General features: G+C 35.2%; 1 protein-coding gene across 1 annotated transcript in view; it reads left to right on the top strand.

Moving 5' to 3' along the window:
• LOC145664221 (protein phosphatase 1 regulatory subunit 36-like) overlaps positions 1–6,014 on the top strand; it is a 61,592-nt gene extending 55,578 nt beyond the window's left edge. Inside the window, exon 6 of the mRNA XM_081730678.1 lies at positions 5,031–6,014. Coding sequence (XP_081586804.1) covers positions 5,031–5,610 — 580 coding nt within the window. The 3' untranslated portion in view covers positions 5,611–6,014. The remainder of the gene's footprint in view (positions 1–5,030) is intronic.
• The last annotated feature ends 10,899 nt before the right edge of the window (positions 6,015–16,913 follow it).

The raw sequence follows: 16,913 nt of genomic DNA, 5'->3' as shown, positions 1-16,913 counted from the left end.
CCTCAAATAATAAACTTCAAATATGAATCACCTTTTAATAACCATTCAAGTTTCTTTACCATATTTCCATCATTATCCAGTAATCCTTTATCTCTAGTTCCTTCTTCCTTTATCCTTTTCCTCTTCCTCATTTCCTCCTTTCTCCTACCTTCTTCTCTTCTTTCTCTCTTTCTTTTCCTCTTTCTAATAAAACTGAAGAGGGGTCGTGACTGGGAGTTGTCGCTATAGACACGGTCATTAAACTTCTTTGATGTTTCTCTTCGGAAGTCCGATATGAATTAGATAATCCTAACACATACATATGAAGCAAGAAATCCAAAATTCCTTTATTTTTTATTTCATATTCTGGGTAAATTATCATAATTGACAAATTTCAGTTTAAAAAATAAGTCACCATCTCCCCATTCACGACAATCGTCTTCAAGATAGTACTTAAATGCGTAACTCTTTTATTTCCCACTAACAGGACGCCACGGAGCACCAATTTCACCATGTTTGGTTACCCCATAATTTGAAAGTCTTATGTCGGTGGACACTCTTGCCCTCCTTCCCCTGACAAAACCTGATATAACGTTACTGCCTTTAGGGTAAAAGATGTCTGAGCCAAGTTGCATCTGTTCGAGCTTGTAGATCTAGAAATTTTGTAAGTCATGTCTCTGAGAAAATTTAAAACTTCACTTCAGTCATGAGAAGATTAATGTTGTCTAGGGATATAGCAGTTACAATAATAGCAACCTTGTTAATAGCAAAGGCAAAAGCATACCTCATACAGTGCAGTGTCCAACAGGGATCGAACCTTGGTTGTTGGTAGTCGTGGGGAAAGAATTGTTGAGTTTTTGTTCATTTATACTATGGGGAGAGTGTTGACCGAACAACCGCGGAAAAACAGAAAAGGCAGATTAAATTAATCAAAATAAACTTGCTATAACGTGATTGTTTAGTGGGATGGGTCAAAAATGATTTACTTTGATGGCGTAAACAATGTTACTAATTTGCATGGTCACTCCTCATGAATATAGATATACAATTTCCTTTTCTGATAATATTTTTCTTTCTTCTATAATTTAGTATGAACCCAAGTACAGTTCAAATCATTAACAAGAAAAATAATACAATTATTCTTTGTGTAATGGAAGAAATTCCAATCATGTTATTCAGTAAACATTCTATACGTATTATATCCATTCTTTTGTGAAGGAATTGCACAAATACAGTTATATTTTCATGCTCAAAAACCAAGTCAAAAATTTCCAAATCTGGATTAGCTTAAGGTCATTTTACCATGGATTCCCTCATTACTACTTCACTTATATTTAGATTTATTTTTCTTATCTTTTGGTATGAAATAGCTTTATATTAGGTTGGTGCGAATGAAATATACGCACTAGACCAAAAAATGAAAATGGCAATACTTGGTTAATCAAAATATTCACTGTTGCACCCACACACCTTAATCGTCGCTCAGGCAACGATTGGATTCTATAGGGAAAGGAGCATAGATTTCGTGATGTAAAGTAGTCGTCTACTGCATGTTGCACTACATAGTCATTAGGGAAGGTCTTCCCTCTGAAGAAATGATTGAGATGTTGGAAGAGGTGATTGTCGGAGGGAGAAATGTCAGGAGAATACAGTGGGTGAGCATGGATTTCATACTGTAATTCATGGATACTTTACACTGTCCTTTGAGCATATTACCACTCAACATAAGGTCGCATTTATATTTTGACCATTGATGGGTGTTTGCAGACAAGTTTGGGATGCATTTCTGAAAGTTCAGGACTACACTAATGACCGGGTCCTCCATCTGAAAGACAGATATACTCATCAAGATGTCACAAATTTATCGTGGTGAAAAGAGGAAGCTGTGCGCTTGAAAGAACTTTATATGAGTACGAACTCTCGAAATGAGGGAATGGCGGGAGTTAAGTGAAACTGGAAGAGGCATTATCATTGGAGCCTACCGATCTTGTCATTCCATATGTGAGATTTCCGGCAAATTGCTGTCCTCACGTGTCCTAGCGTGTGATATAATGTTAAAATTGAAAGAGAGAAAGTATAGCAACGCCGATCAAGGAAATCACGAAGATTGTCTGATAGCGACCGGTGATGTTTCATGCATAATCAAAATACACCTGCAGAAGTCATTGGACATCGCAGTCGCAGAGTTCAGGTCGGCAAATGGGAGTGATGTAAGTAAATATAACATTCTTCGCGAGGTGTTTTCAGTGAAGTAGTATGGCGAGCTGCAGCCCAATGCCAAGGATCACACAAGTGAGCACGAGCATCCGATTACAGTAGTGATAAACACAGAACTAGTGGATAGTGTAATAGTGGAAGAACATCATGCAGACTGATGAATCACGCTGCATATCATTGCAATTCGACAGACGTATGTGAATCTGGCGCACGCGATACTTACCAGAGAGCATTGTTCTCACTATGAAATTTGACGGTAGGAGAATCATGTTGTTGGCTTGTTTCTCATGGTTTGGACTAATATCTCTGGGGTTAGTGTCTGGAACCATGAACCTAGGTATATTAAGCAATTCTAGGTAATTCTGTGCTATCTATCGATTGGCAATAGTTCGGTAGTGAGCCGTTAGTATTTCTACATGACAATGTCAACACTCTTAGAATACATGCCATAAAAAAAAGTTGGTTTGAATAGATACAGGTCCAAGTTCTCGACTTGCCGACACAAGGCTCCGATTTTCACCTTGTTGAACATCTTTGGAATAAGTTAGAATGCCGATTGGGGGTCCGACCACAAAGCCCCAAATCACCACTACACTTTTCGCTATGTTACAAAAAGAATAGAGGATAGTACCCGCTGAAATCTTCCGCAACGTTGTGGAAAGTTTTCCTAGAAAGTTCTTGGCTGCCACCACTGCGAATGACGGGCGTAGACATATTATCTCCTTGTCAGCAGCTGAACAAGTTTCTAGTGGTATCCAGTCATTAGTGCAATACAGTGCGTAACAAATCGCAGTGTTCATTTGACAATGCTGGCCTAAATGCAGTATTACTATTTTTGTTTCGATGTGCTATGCAGAATGTGTCAATTTGAAATCGTCGAGAAAATCAATCACAATTGTGTGTTCTCCATACTACTGCCCCTGCTACCCTGCTCCTGTTATCATGGTATCCTGCTCAACAAAACACTGCTTTCTGATTATCTGAGTACCAGATCCTGTTTGCCGTTCGTGTACTGAGTTTATGATGTTAGACGTGACCTAACTCGATCCTTGTTTTTGTGTTGCTAAGTTGAGTTTCCCACCAGACGTCAAGGGACATTCCATTTGCACCAACATATTATACAATGTTCTTTATCCATTTATAGGCGCTGATTAATATAATTTTTTTGCATTAGATCTAAAGTTTTTTGTGGTCACATAATAATATTCAGTATAGTTATTCAACATTAAATTGAATACTAAGTGACTTTATTCAGAAATTTCAATGTATTCTTAAATCATTAAAAATAAAGGCTCTGAACTGCTATATTATCATCTACAAAATAAGCCTTCGAAAAATAATACTATGTATAATATTTGGTCTTTATAGCCCTCTCCCCCGTCTGTTATTGAAAAGACAATAAAAAAATGCAGTTTCATATATGTGAATGTAATAGTTCAGGCTACGTAAGCAACAAGTAAAGAGCTTAATAACGGAAATATTCAAGCAAACATGAAGATTTAATAAAATATGTATTAACATACCAAATAATAGAATTCTGAAGAGAATATTATATAATATGCAAAATTAACGTAAGAATTAAAAGCTGGCCAACTCGATTACCCAACTTGATCAAGTGAAAGACAATGTTAAAAATTAACTTTAACTCGCTGCTGTTGAAAGTTACATTCGAGTCAAGCAAAGAATAAACATTACAATTACGTCTTTGTAAGTTCTTTAGTCAATTTTACAGTGGTGCTTGAAACTTCATTAATTAATGTTTAAAGCATTGTATATTACAAAGATAACTCAGAAGCAGCCTGAGGACTGAAATGGATACTACAGAACCTGCCTCCCCCCCCTTTGGTTTTTGTATACCACCACGTACTAGGATATACATTGTTACAAATATTGTCAGCTTTTTTTGAGTTTAATATTCCACTTTTTTGCTCCGAGGTTAAGGAAGACAGCGATGATAAGGAACGAAACTATAGAATGAAGAAAGTAAGAGGAAAAGGGAGAACAATGAGAAGACCCATGCACACGGTGTTTGTCCACAGCAAAACCCATCATGGCACGAGCTTGGATCGAATTAGCGACCCTACGCATCAGAGGTAAGTGCTTTAGCACTGGGCTTCTGCGTCCCAAGAAATCTTGTTAGCTATATCTGACTAATAGTATTAAAATAAGTGTTTAATCTGCTAACATATTTCGGGGAAAGAAAGGACATTTCTAGGACGGGTTCAATATATCTCTCATAGCTTTATCGGTTATGTGTTGAATATAATAGCACTTTCATTCAAATCTTGCTTACAGTTCTGTTCATATTTCTATAGATACACTATAGTAGTAAGCAGGGATAAAAATAGATCTGAAAAGGTGGAGAAGCACATGACGTCATGCTGTCCCCCTGTTTCTATCTTTGGCCATTGTATTTTTTAAGAAGTGGAGGGACGCAATAGATATTTTCTGGAAGTGGGGGAACGGCGTATCCCGCGTTCCAACTAACTTTTAGTCCTGGTAATAAGACTAAAGACATTCACACGTTTCTCAGATTCGCTTCATATTGTGACGGTCAAATTGATGTTAATTGAATTAAAAGTTTCACAGAAAAATGAAAATTAAACTGTCAGTTATTAAAATCGAAAATATTGAGGCACACTTATCTTAATCTCCCTATCTTAAAGAATTTAGTCACGATAATCGAATGCATCGAACAAGACCTTAAGTACAAATGAATTTTATTTTATATTTTATGTGTTCATCAATATCAATTAATCTATTTGCCTTGCTGCAGTCAGTATCGTTAACTGGATGCGTTTTGACAGAGTATAATTCTTTATATTATTTTTCAGGCAAGACAAAAGAATAAAGTTCCTGGAAAGAGCTATTTTTGCGCCGGAAGAAGAACTCAAAGGATTGGGAATTAAGCTTGGAATTTTGGGACAGCCAAGGGATGAGTTCGACACGATGCTCTTCCCATGTGATAATTCAAAACGAATAAAAGGAACAGAATCACCAAAGAGATCACTTAAACCAAAAGCTAGTACTGGGAAGAAAGTGTCTTTGAAACAAAAATCTACAGGACCAGAAAGTTTAGGAAAAACATCATCATTTACTGGTTCTGTTTCTCTTAAAGGATCTATAATAATGCCATCTGGTTCTATAGTGCCTCCAACAGGCTCTATAATTCTTCGACCAAACGCTGTCATGGGTGAATCTCCAACTCTTAGTTCAGCAGAAATTGAAGCGTCAAAGGTTGAAGCAACTCTAAAAGATATTGAACCATCATCGAGAAGAGCTTCGATTGAATCATCAACATCGCGGACACCTTCGGTTGTATTAACTGGAGTAGAGGATGAATTATTAAGGATTCCACCAATAACAGCCAGTTACGAACGGCTTTTCCAGACCGAGATAATGATGAAAAAGTGAAACATCATTAAACAAACGGAAGAAAGAAGTAAATTAGGAAGTGAAAGTTTTTAAATTGTATCTTCACAGATCTTGTCAGCATAAATAAAAATTAAAACATCATCTCCTTGGACAATAATATTAGAATCCGCTTGTTTATTTGATGAAATATGGAGAACTTATTTGATTGAAGCAACGCTTATAGTATTGCTACTATAAGTTATTGCATACTATAAGTTATTGCATACTTATATATTGCATACTATAAGTTATTGCTTATAGTATTGAAATTTGAGGGAAATGTTTGTATTGTCATAAGTCAGGAAAGTATTTAAATATAAATGAAGAATGTTTATTGAAACTGACTTTTTGTTTTATACAAGAAAGTATTAAAGTTATTATTCTAAAGCACTACGATCCTAAGTAATTTCAAAAATTATTATGAAGATAGAAAGAATAAATGAATTTTACGTTTTCTGCAGTTATTCATAGTATATAAATAACTGCAAAAAGTATGTTTGAAGGAACAGATTTTGGTTAAAACTCACAGCTGGGTTTCTCAACTTAGGGGTCAGGACCCTAGAAAAATTTCGAGAGGAATACATGGAGTCGCGAAGGGAGGTATAAAAGAGAGAGAGAGAGAAAGAGAGAGAGAGAATGTAATTAGTATCCAGCAGCTGAAAAATACATTTTCAAAGATTATTCTTGAGTTTCTTACGTAAAGCTTACAGACACGTACAATTATAAGTGATGAGCGCTCCGAGCAAACAGCTTATTACAAACCGGAATTTACTTATTGATGATGAAAGATCATGATATGAAATAGGTTGAGAAACTTTGACTTACAATAAGAAAAATACTTAGGATACGTCCCCTGTGTTGAAAACAGAACCTTCCCATCTTGGATAAAGTTATTGCTTATAGTTTGTAATAGTACTGTACAAGCAGTATTGAGGCGCTGTTAGGAGAAATCAAATAACAATAGTTACAATGTGGCAATTAACTGCGTATATTTTTATACATAGTACGTACGTAATTTACTATAGATAATGTATTTCGGCAGAATGAAAACTATCAACTGCAAGAGATTGGTAAAAAACGACTTACTTTTAGCGCCATCAATTTTTTTTCTCCTCAATTTTGCTGAAACCTAAACACAAGAATTCATACATACAAGGTGGACCAGACTCAATGAGGCATTTTTGAATAGATGTTGTTTTGCTTTTCCTTTGATGCTAATTGAGAAATGTATGACATATTGCAGTGGTCATAGAAATGGATAGATTAGGTTACAAACATGGAATCATATACAATAAGTAATCGATTTTCAACATACCGGTCGACCTGGGCACCACCTACATCAATATAGGCTTGCAGACGCCTTCCTACACATACTCTCCGGAACATTGTTGAACTCCTGAACAATCACTTCACGCAGATGTTGTTCATGTCTATAGGATTAGCGTACACTTTGTTTTTGATGTGACCCTAAAGAAAAAAGTCAGGTGAGATTATATCCGATGATCTGCTTGGTCACTCCACAGGCCCTCTACAGCTAATTCAGTGTTGAGGAAAACCTTACAAGAACGGCTGAACAATTTTGGCGAACAATATCGCTCAAAACTCTAGATAGACTTGTCCTCGAAATGTCCAGCAGGACAGATAAACGGCATGAAGACTTCAATTTGTGAGGAGGTTATGCCAGTTCCGCAGTAACACGTGTTTCTGCCTCTGCAGTTCGCACAGTTCCTGGTTGACCAAGGTGCTTGAGATTCATAGCACTGGAAGATTCACCAAACTGCTTATTTATTCGAGCGCTTGTGTCGTGGATTGCTCGCGTATAACTCATTCAATGTTATACGTTGGACTTCTGATACATTGTTAGTAACAGAGAAAAGACGCACACATTTACACTCTGCTCGATAGAGAACCGTCTTCCGGCCATGTTGTTTTCCTATTGCACATTAAGTGGAGTATTGGCCTCCTGCCTCGTTACCAGCATAAAGTATGATTTTCTGAAGCATCAACTTTTAGGTTTACAAAAAAAAAATTCTTCTCAACTGTCTCAAAAACTACGCATGAGTTTTTATACTGATACGTATACATTTTGCTCAGCTCGATTATATATATATATATATATATATATATATATATATATATATATATATATATATATATATCAATTGATATATGTCTCGTCTTTGAACATCTTTCTCGCTAATCTCTAATGATATTATAGACATTTTCTTTTAGCTTTAATTCTGTTTCGCAAAGTTCGGTGAGAGTTGGAAATGTGATTAGTGGAAATCAACCATGATTGCCATCAATCACCACTCTGGTCTGATGAATATTGCAAATTGAATTTCAATTACATGTTTTCGCCGGTGAGTACCGGTAATCAAAAAACAAATCTCTGATATGATTACCAATGATAGGTAGGTCACGCCTGCGTTTCTTGAAAATGAATGGATGTAGAACTTACACAATGCAGACACCTTTGCAGAAGAGAGCGAACTGAACTTCGCGCTTTTGTGTGCACTTGCATCTTTTGCGTAAACTTCAGCAAATGTTTGTTTTTCATACCAGCCTTCCTACTCACCGGATTTAGCACCAGCGGATTTCTAGCTCTTACCGAAGATCAAAAGACGCCTCAATGGTAACCATTTTGCGACCGTAGAAGACATCCAAACCAACGTGACGGCTGAACTTCGGGACGTACCTAAACAGGACTCTAAGTATTGTTTCCAGCAATGGTAGGAGAAGTGGAACAAATATGTGTGTTCTCAAGAAGCCCACTTGGAAGGCGATTAAGTGAATGGATACGTATATTGTGGTAATAAATACTTACAATGAAATTCCGGAAAATTCTTGACTGTTCCTCGTAAATGTTTTTAATTAACATTTTGTAAAAAAGAAAAAAGAAAGAAAGAAAAAGAAAAGAGAACTGCTTATTATTATTCTTTTATCTATAGAAAATTATATACATCCCAGTCAATTCACTCGTTTCATCATATTTTCTTGAATTTTAAATTTCTATCAATATGTTAATTTGTCTTGTACTAATACATACATAAAATGGAATTTTAATTTCTTTGTAAACAAATTACATGCATTACGGTGGCGCGAATTAAATTTCCGATCCCAAATATGTTGTGTTCAAAGGCCAGAAAATGAAACCCAATACCTGGTTAATCAAAACAGTCGTTATCTGAAACCAAACACTTTTGCCATTGCTAAGCAAACAATGGATTAGGTGGCAAGAGAAGTCTGGAGTTTGCCATACGAAAAAGATCTCAACCGCACGTTGCAAGACTCGATCATCAGGAAATTTGTTCCTTCCTAAGAAGTGCTCTCGAAATAGCGGAAGAGATATATAGTCAGTAGAAGAGACATGAGGAGAATACGGTGCAAGGCAAAGAGTTTCATACTGCAAATCATAATAAGTCTGCAACATCATTTGAATGACATTTGCGCATGCTTTTGTAGTGCAACATGAGGACACCATTTCTTTTGAACATTTCTGGATGCTGATGAGCAAAGTTGCAATGAACTCCAGGAGTTAAGCACTCTAATGATCCACAATGATGGTTTCGCGTCGACAGAGAAACATATGATCCACCAGCCCCGCCGTCTATCATCTATACCAGTAACAACATACTCTAGAAGTTTTATAGATTTTCCTGGACTTTGATCAACATCTCTCCCCTGTCCTAACAATTTACGTTTGTTTCAGCGGATCCATTTTTGATCAAAGTTACAATTCAATGCAACAAACTTTCCTGGTTATGCTTTACACTGAGTAAAATGCACAGTTCCAGATCGCGATTCTATTGGCTGTTGTCAACTCATGTAACACCCCTAAGTATAACCTTACTGATTACACGGAACCAGCGAACGACAGTGTTCCTGAGAAGCACGTCCGAACATAATGTTGGTCGTTTATCACGGGACTCACTTTGCAATGCTATACTGGAACGAAAACTGAGAAACCAACGGGGAATGGAGTGTTTATTTGTCATTCTTGACCCAAATTCACTGTTAATGTTCTCTTGCAACTTGCTTTACTGAATATCCCAGTTTGAATTCGTAAATATAAATCATTCGGAATTGTGTGTGTTCCCAACGGTGCACTTTCTGTCATACGATTCTGTTCAACAATGCACTACCTCCTGACTCCCTTGGTACTTCAGCCCTTGGGACTCCCTTGTTTACAGAACCTATACAGAGTTTGTGACGCGTGACCTTAGTCGATCCTTGTGTTGTGTTGCTGAGGTGAGTTTTACCACCAGACTTCAAAGCGGACATTTCATTCGCATCAACGTAATAGATAATATGATAAAATATTTTCTTCTTTTAAACATACCTATGTATAGCCATCGCCACATCGCCCAGTGATTAGAAGTGTCGATACTACTCTACTGATAAAGAACCAAATTTTCAAGATTGATTCACAAGATATCCTTTCCGTATTCAGTTTGAATTTGCCTACCTCATTTTCCCGAAATTTTAATGGTTTTATAAAAGTACCATTAGATATGCAGAGTTTCATGTCTCTATCTCATTAGGAAGTACCTAATCAATGATGAGTGAGTGAATGAATCGATCTCTGTTTCGGTAAGGACAGTTTTCGCTCCCCCCCAAAAAAAAATCCATTGCACATTCCTTAAATTTCGGACATTTTTCATACTCAAGCCATTACAATGTACTTTTATGTAGACACTCACAGGAATGGCTACGGACAATCTTACGCCTACAAGAAATTTCCCATAGCACATTCCTTAAATTTCGGACTTTTCCCATACTCACATTGTCAGGTCATTATAAGGTACCTCTGAAATGTGAGGAATGTGTTATGATAAATTTTTATGGGCAAAAAAATGTCCTTAGCCAAGCAAGAAATCGTTTCACTCATTCACTCATCAAATTGATTAGGTACTTCCCAATGAGATACGGATGTGAAACTGCATACAGGTACCCCATAATGACTTGAGCATGAAAAAAGTCCGAAATGTGAGGAATATGCTATGGGATTTTTTGTGGGCGAAAAACTATCCTTAGCCAAGCAAGAAATCACTTCACTCAGTCACTCATCAAATTGATTAGGTACTTCCCAATCAGATAGAGTCGTGAAACTTAGCATAAAGGTACTTTATAATAACTTGAGTGTGAAAAAGTCCAAAATGCGAGAAATATGTTATAGGAATGTACCTAAGTAGAATTGGGGATATTTAGAATTAATGAAGTTTTCCAAGAAATGAGAAATCCAATTGTTCGACTTTTGTATGAGACTAGCACAAAATGTAACCGATTCCGTAAATATATTGATACTACAAATTACATTATGGTTATCACATTCGTTGTGTAAAAATGTTCTTAAATCCGTAAACAGTGTGCGAATCTCTTACGTATCAGCCTTTGCATCAACAGTGAATTTCGTGCATTTGCTCTTCATATTTCCTGAATTTGCCCAGCTGGGGGCTTTGCCCCACAAGGCAGCCTTTGCTCGGCCAACGGCCTCGCACCTCTTAAACTCACAATTCTACTGAATTTCAAGTTTCTTTTCCTATTTCAACTATCTGAAAGATAAGATTTTGTATTCCAAGAAAACGCCTATTTAAATAACATGGGAATTTCCTCATCCTTTTTATACTCCTTAAAAATTAAACATATTGTGCCGGTGCTGTGTCATCAGTTATAGCTCAGAATATGAAATAAATAAATGCAATCAAATGGGGATGGAACTGATGCACAACACGGTACTTAACTGTAAAATTGTGGTTGAATTTAAATAAAATTCAAATGTTTCTAATTTTAAAAAATGACTAGTAAGGGGAAAGGGTGAGAGAAAGAGAAAGGTTGTAATTAAAGAATAGGAATGAGCACTAGCCTGATATATCCAACGAAGCTGGTGTCGTCCTGGTCATCTGGAATGAATGTCTGGAGAAGTCTGGATTAGCTGGTGACAGTCAACATCTGGATCTTAATCTTGTTGAACTGCAAGGGGCGTCGATAAGCGTCTTACGATAATGTCCTTCTACATCTTCATTCTACTACTCTGGTGACAAACTTAAAGGTATCTGCGGCGATGAACCGTCAAAATGGTACTCTTTGACTTGTGGAGTCGGTGGTCCTCCAATGGTGGGATCAGTTTCTCTCCGATGATCCTGCACCTCTCTAGATCGCGTGTCGAATACCCCTTGTTGTTCTGTTCCTCGTGGTTTTGATCAATTCAAGAATGATGACCTAATCGGGAAGTATCAGGCTGTGCTCGAAGGTATGCGGAAAGGAAAGAAGGAAGCTAGTCGAGTTTATTTAACAAATGTGCATTTACAACATGTGTCTGAGAATGTACACTTCTAAACAAAGTTTTCTTTCAAAGTTTTCAAAAGTTCATGTTTCTTTATATCAAATACACAGTTACATCACACCCCCTCCTCGAAACTGAAATACACGAAAATTTAAATTTTCCGTAGTACAAAAATAAAAAAAAAAATTTTTTTGAAGAAATTCCAGAAAAAAAATGTTTGTTGAAAATAAAAGAGTTCTTTGTATGACATATTGTTTGTTTTGAATTAATTCTCGGACGCAAACTGCTGAGTGTATATTTCTGAGATTGTTCATGTAGTTCACTGGGTAACCTGAAGATATGACGACAGCGTCTCTGGGAAGATGGAAAGTAAGAAAAAGAAAGATAAACATTAGTGCTTACATAATATCATTGTGAGTGACATGTATTTAAAACGTTAGTGTTGAGTTCCGTTAGTGCTCAGGGAAGGGAGATGAAAGGTAGGAATAATACTAAATTTAATTATCACTTACACAGATTATCAAAACTTAGATACGTATAATAAAATAAATATTTCATAAATATAGTATAATCTAATGTAGACCTCTCTATATATATATGTTCCTCTAATGCAGAAAATAACTTCAATATCAAACGTGACTAATACGCGAAAAGAAAAAAAAACGGTGTAATACTATCTAGCTAACCAAAGATAGTAAAGTTAGACTGCACAAGAAGGGTACTGATTTCAGTTTGAGAAAAATGAGCTTTAAGTTATTTAGGCTTAAAGCGTCCGTAGACTGGAAAAGAATTCCAAGGTATGGTTATAGCCCCATATACTGGCTGTAATCAAACTATATGAAATCAGCACGACAGAACTATTCACCACATATAACCTACAACTCTAACTAACATATAAATTTCTTCTTATCTTCATCTTCTTTCTTCTTGAATCTTGTCCTCTTCGGGCATCGAATACTAGACATCAATCATGGCATCGAATTCTAGACATCTAAAGGGATGGAGCATGGTTCTTGCAATCTTGACTTCAATCTTCTTACATCTTCTTAATATATCCATCGAAGTAACTATCCATACGCGTGTCGTAGATTTTCTTCATTCTTCACATACTCACATTTCAAAAAAAATAAAAGTAAGAAACTTCTGTAGTGATACGCTGTCCAATCAAACGAAATGGTACAATTCTTGAAGATACCAGCGTGTTCCAAAATTCGAAGTATTCCAAGTTTCAAGGTGTTCTAAGTTTTCGAAGTTTTCCACCGGTGGATTTGGATGCACAATTCAAAACCAAGATAAACTAACTTCTAAGCTAAAAGAGAGTTCATCATCCATCTACAAGGTGTTCCTATGCACAATCCAATCTTCAAGAAAAGTAATCCACATACAAGTTACATGCGGACAGACGGACTAACAGATTCTTCATCAATGGGAAAATATGTAGGGAGTAATCGCTGATAAATGTCCCAATTCTCTCTATCATAAACACAAAATACGACACGGTTTACGTCATCAACATGTTCCTCTAAAAATATTCTTGTTGTAGCCAAGGCAATTTTGGCAGCTTCTAACTTTGGAAACTTAAATGCTCCAGTCGAAATGTTAGGTAATACAATTGTAGAAAGATCATTCTCCAACATCACTTTAAAACAATTTTTATATGTCTCTCGTAAAATCTTGTCTGAATTCCGTGCTCCACATGTCATAATTACATAATTAGCTGGTAGACGATAACCATTGGCAATTTTCGCTTCTCCTGGCTTCAATGATGATATGGTCAAACATTCTTCTAAAAAATTCAGATCCAGCTGCGTCTTGAATGGCTTTATCTGCACCACCTAAAGGAGTTAAGGTTTCATTCGTTGGATTTACTAAGGCATCTGCTTTTATATCCACTATGTTACCTTTATAAATACTAATCTTCTGATTGATGGCAGTATAGTAGGGTACATATGTATGTTTTGCCCCACTTTCCCCCCTTCCACCCCCTAACTATCAAAATTTTATGAACCCACCCCTGACTATATTGTACTTTAACACAGAGGGATACCCCAAAGTGAGATTGAATATGCTTTTATGACATTTAAAAATCATAAAAACTTATAACTAACTTACATCTAAAACTTATAACTAAAACTATAACTATTCCTCTTCTATCCCATAATGCCCCCAAGCTAACGTATTTACACCATCTCGTAGTATATATCTTTTATCGTCTGAGGAATCTAATGCTAGCTTATGAACGGTTATACTATATATATCATGCTTATAACTTCTAATAAGGTTTATGTCTTTATACGTTTTAACATTTTTAAATAAGCTTTCTTTATAATCATCAAACTGCAACTCCTTGGCAACTACACACTTAGTTACTCCTTTAGCTTTTTTCTCTTCTTTATTTTCTACTCTATAAGCATACATCTTTGATCTCAATCCAATAAACTCTGTCATTATCTTACCTTTATTCTCATCTTTCATCTTACCTATTACTTTTTTGTTTATTAGTGGTAGTCCATATATGTTATTTTCCTTGTATTCACTCGTGTCAAACTGGTCAACTATTTCTGCTATATCTTTGTAAAAGTCTTCAGTCTCAATCTCATATATAAAGCTATCAGTATCCATATAACATAAATTTATATTGTTTCCATATTTCGGCTTCATCGTGTTATAATGAAAATCATACATTAACAGTTTTGATAGTTCTAATACACTCATACCAACATATATTGGCTTATTAAACGTTAATCGCTCTTTTTTCATATGTATAGCACATAGATTCTCTGTAAATATTGTTCTGTAATCAAAATTAGATTTTGCAATTAATTTTTCTACTCTTTCAGGATCACATTCTAATTGTATGGGCTGCCTCTTTCTAATATTTTCCATTGTTTTTCCAAATACCGAGTTATTCATGAGCTTATAAAAATCTTCTTCAAACTTGTTTTTAGCTTGCGTTCTCATATTTGTATTTAAATCAATGTATTTCTTTAACCAGTCTGATTGTTTGAATTCTAATACTCTATGCACTTTCTTTAATCTCATTCCAAGTGACATATATAGTTTTAAGTTCCTATAGTGAATTACATATCTTTCCTTATTATAAAGTGTCGTTAGTAGTTTTGATTGTTTAGATTCTGGTGGACACATGTTCTCTGGAGCTAATGGTAAATCAGAATGCTTGTTATGTAAATGTTTTGGATATTCTAAATCTACTTCTAATATGTAACCAGTTTCTGAGTCATCCGGAATGTTCATTATATCTATGTATGGTTTAACCCACTTAAAGTCTTTATAAGGCATGTATTGGCTCATAGCCCATCCATATAAGTTGTTTGCGTCTAGATATGCTAGGTATGTTGAACACTCATCTTTATTATAATCTTGCATATATTTGTTGTTAGCTTTTACATATCTTTTACTGCATTGTGAGATTCCTCCTCGTATACCCTTTTCTAACATTAGTATTTTATCATAATCAGTCAACATTTCTAAGTTAATTTTAGTCATCTTTAACATTGCATCCCACGATAGACCTGGTGCTGTATAATACCAAGCAGGATCTAATCCATATGCCTTTAAACACACATCTCTAAAGTTTTCAAATATATCTGTTAATTGAAGGACATCTGTTTTGTTATAATGTTCAGTTAAGTCCTCCAATAACTCTAGATTGAATTCTTTACAAACTCGTACATGAAGCTTATGACGTTCAGGACTCATTTTTTCTCCTGTTAATCTGTTTGTAAATTTGTCTGGAGATAATGGAACAGGTTCTTTCAATTTTTCAAATGAATCAACATAATCAAATGGATAATCACCTTTAGTATTAACTAGATCAAGTTTATCAATCGGGAAAAACTTTAATGTTTCTCGAAATTGTTCTGGCTTTAAATTCTTTGTTAACTCTGCTAAACTCTTTGACATAAATCTAAATGAATCAACAAATCTTAAATTTATTCCATCTTTTTTTGGTCCTGCTTTTACATATTTTTCATATGTTATGTACCTTTCTTCATTGTTTGCAATCAGTTTAATTTTCTGTGTATCATAAGCTAACTCCTTAATAAACAAATGCGTATCATAGCCAGTTAAATTGTGAAGAAATACAGGAACAAAGTTGGGATTTTTATAGTTTAAATTGCAATAACTGTGAGCTGCACCTCTAAACTTTCCAGTTAAATAATCATGATCTCTTACTTTTGCTTTATTTTTATTTATCTTATACAAACACTTTTTTAAGTCATGCTTCCATTCTTTTATTTTTTCACTCATATCATCTCTATCCTTATAGAACTGTATTTTCCCCTTTAATATATTTATTTTTTTCTCAACAGCTGGTGGTAGGTCATTCAAGTTTTTCTCACATATATGGCAAGTATCCGAACTGTTATAAACTTCTATTTCCTCCTCACTAAGCGGGGTCATATCAACTACCCTTTTATATATTTCCATAATTTCTATTGCTTCTTTTTGTAACATTTCAATAAATACTTTCGCAGCATCTGGACCTATATAACTAACAGGGGCTTTGTAGTCTCCATTTGAATATTTGACATAGTAACAAAAACTCATTGGTTTATGCTTTTGATATTTTACTGTTTTACTACAATTATGCTCTATTTTTAACTTACATAAGATACATTCAAAGTCAGCAATTATCGTAAATGGAACTCTTAATGATCGATTATAGTTTTGAAACTTTATTTGATTGTCATATGGTTTAGGAAGTTCTATTCTAACAGCCTCATGCTCTTTACAATCTAATTCATGTTTTGCAACTGCTTCTCATTTCGAAAGTGCCTTGTTAAACATCTATCACAAAAGTATAACTTCTCAGTATGTTTTGTCACTTGACTTCTTATTAATCGTGATAAGTCTTTTATCCAACAAAAATGACTGTTTTTTTCATCTTTTACATATAATAAATTGATATGAGTTTCCTGCTTATTTTTTGTGATTTGAAGCGGATATACATTATAGTTCTTGTCATAGCTGTAACATTGATGGAGATATTACT

Source organism: Thermobia domestica, chromosome 11 (genome assembly GCF_964235325.1).
Source record: "Thermobia domestica chromosome 11, izTheDome1.hap1.1, whole genome shotgun sequence".
NCBI lineage: Eukaryota > Metazoa > Arthropoda > Insecta > Zygentoma > Lepismatidae > Thermobia > Thermobia domestica.
Note: the sequence above shows the minus strand (reverse complement) of the source record. Positions and strands in the feature narration are given on the sequence as shown.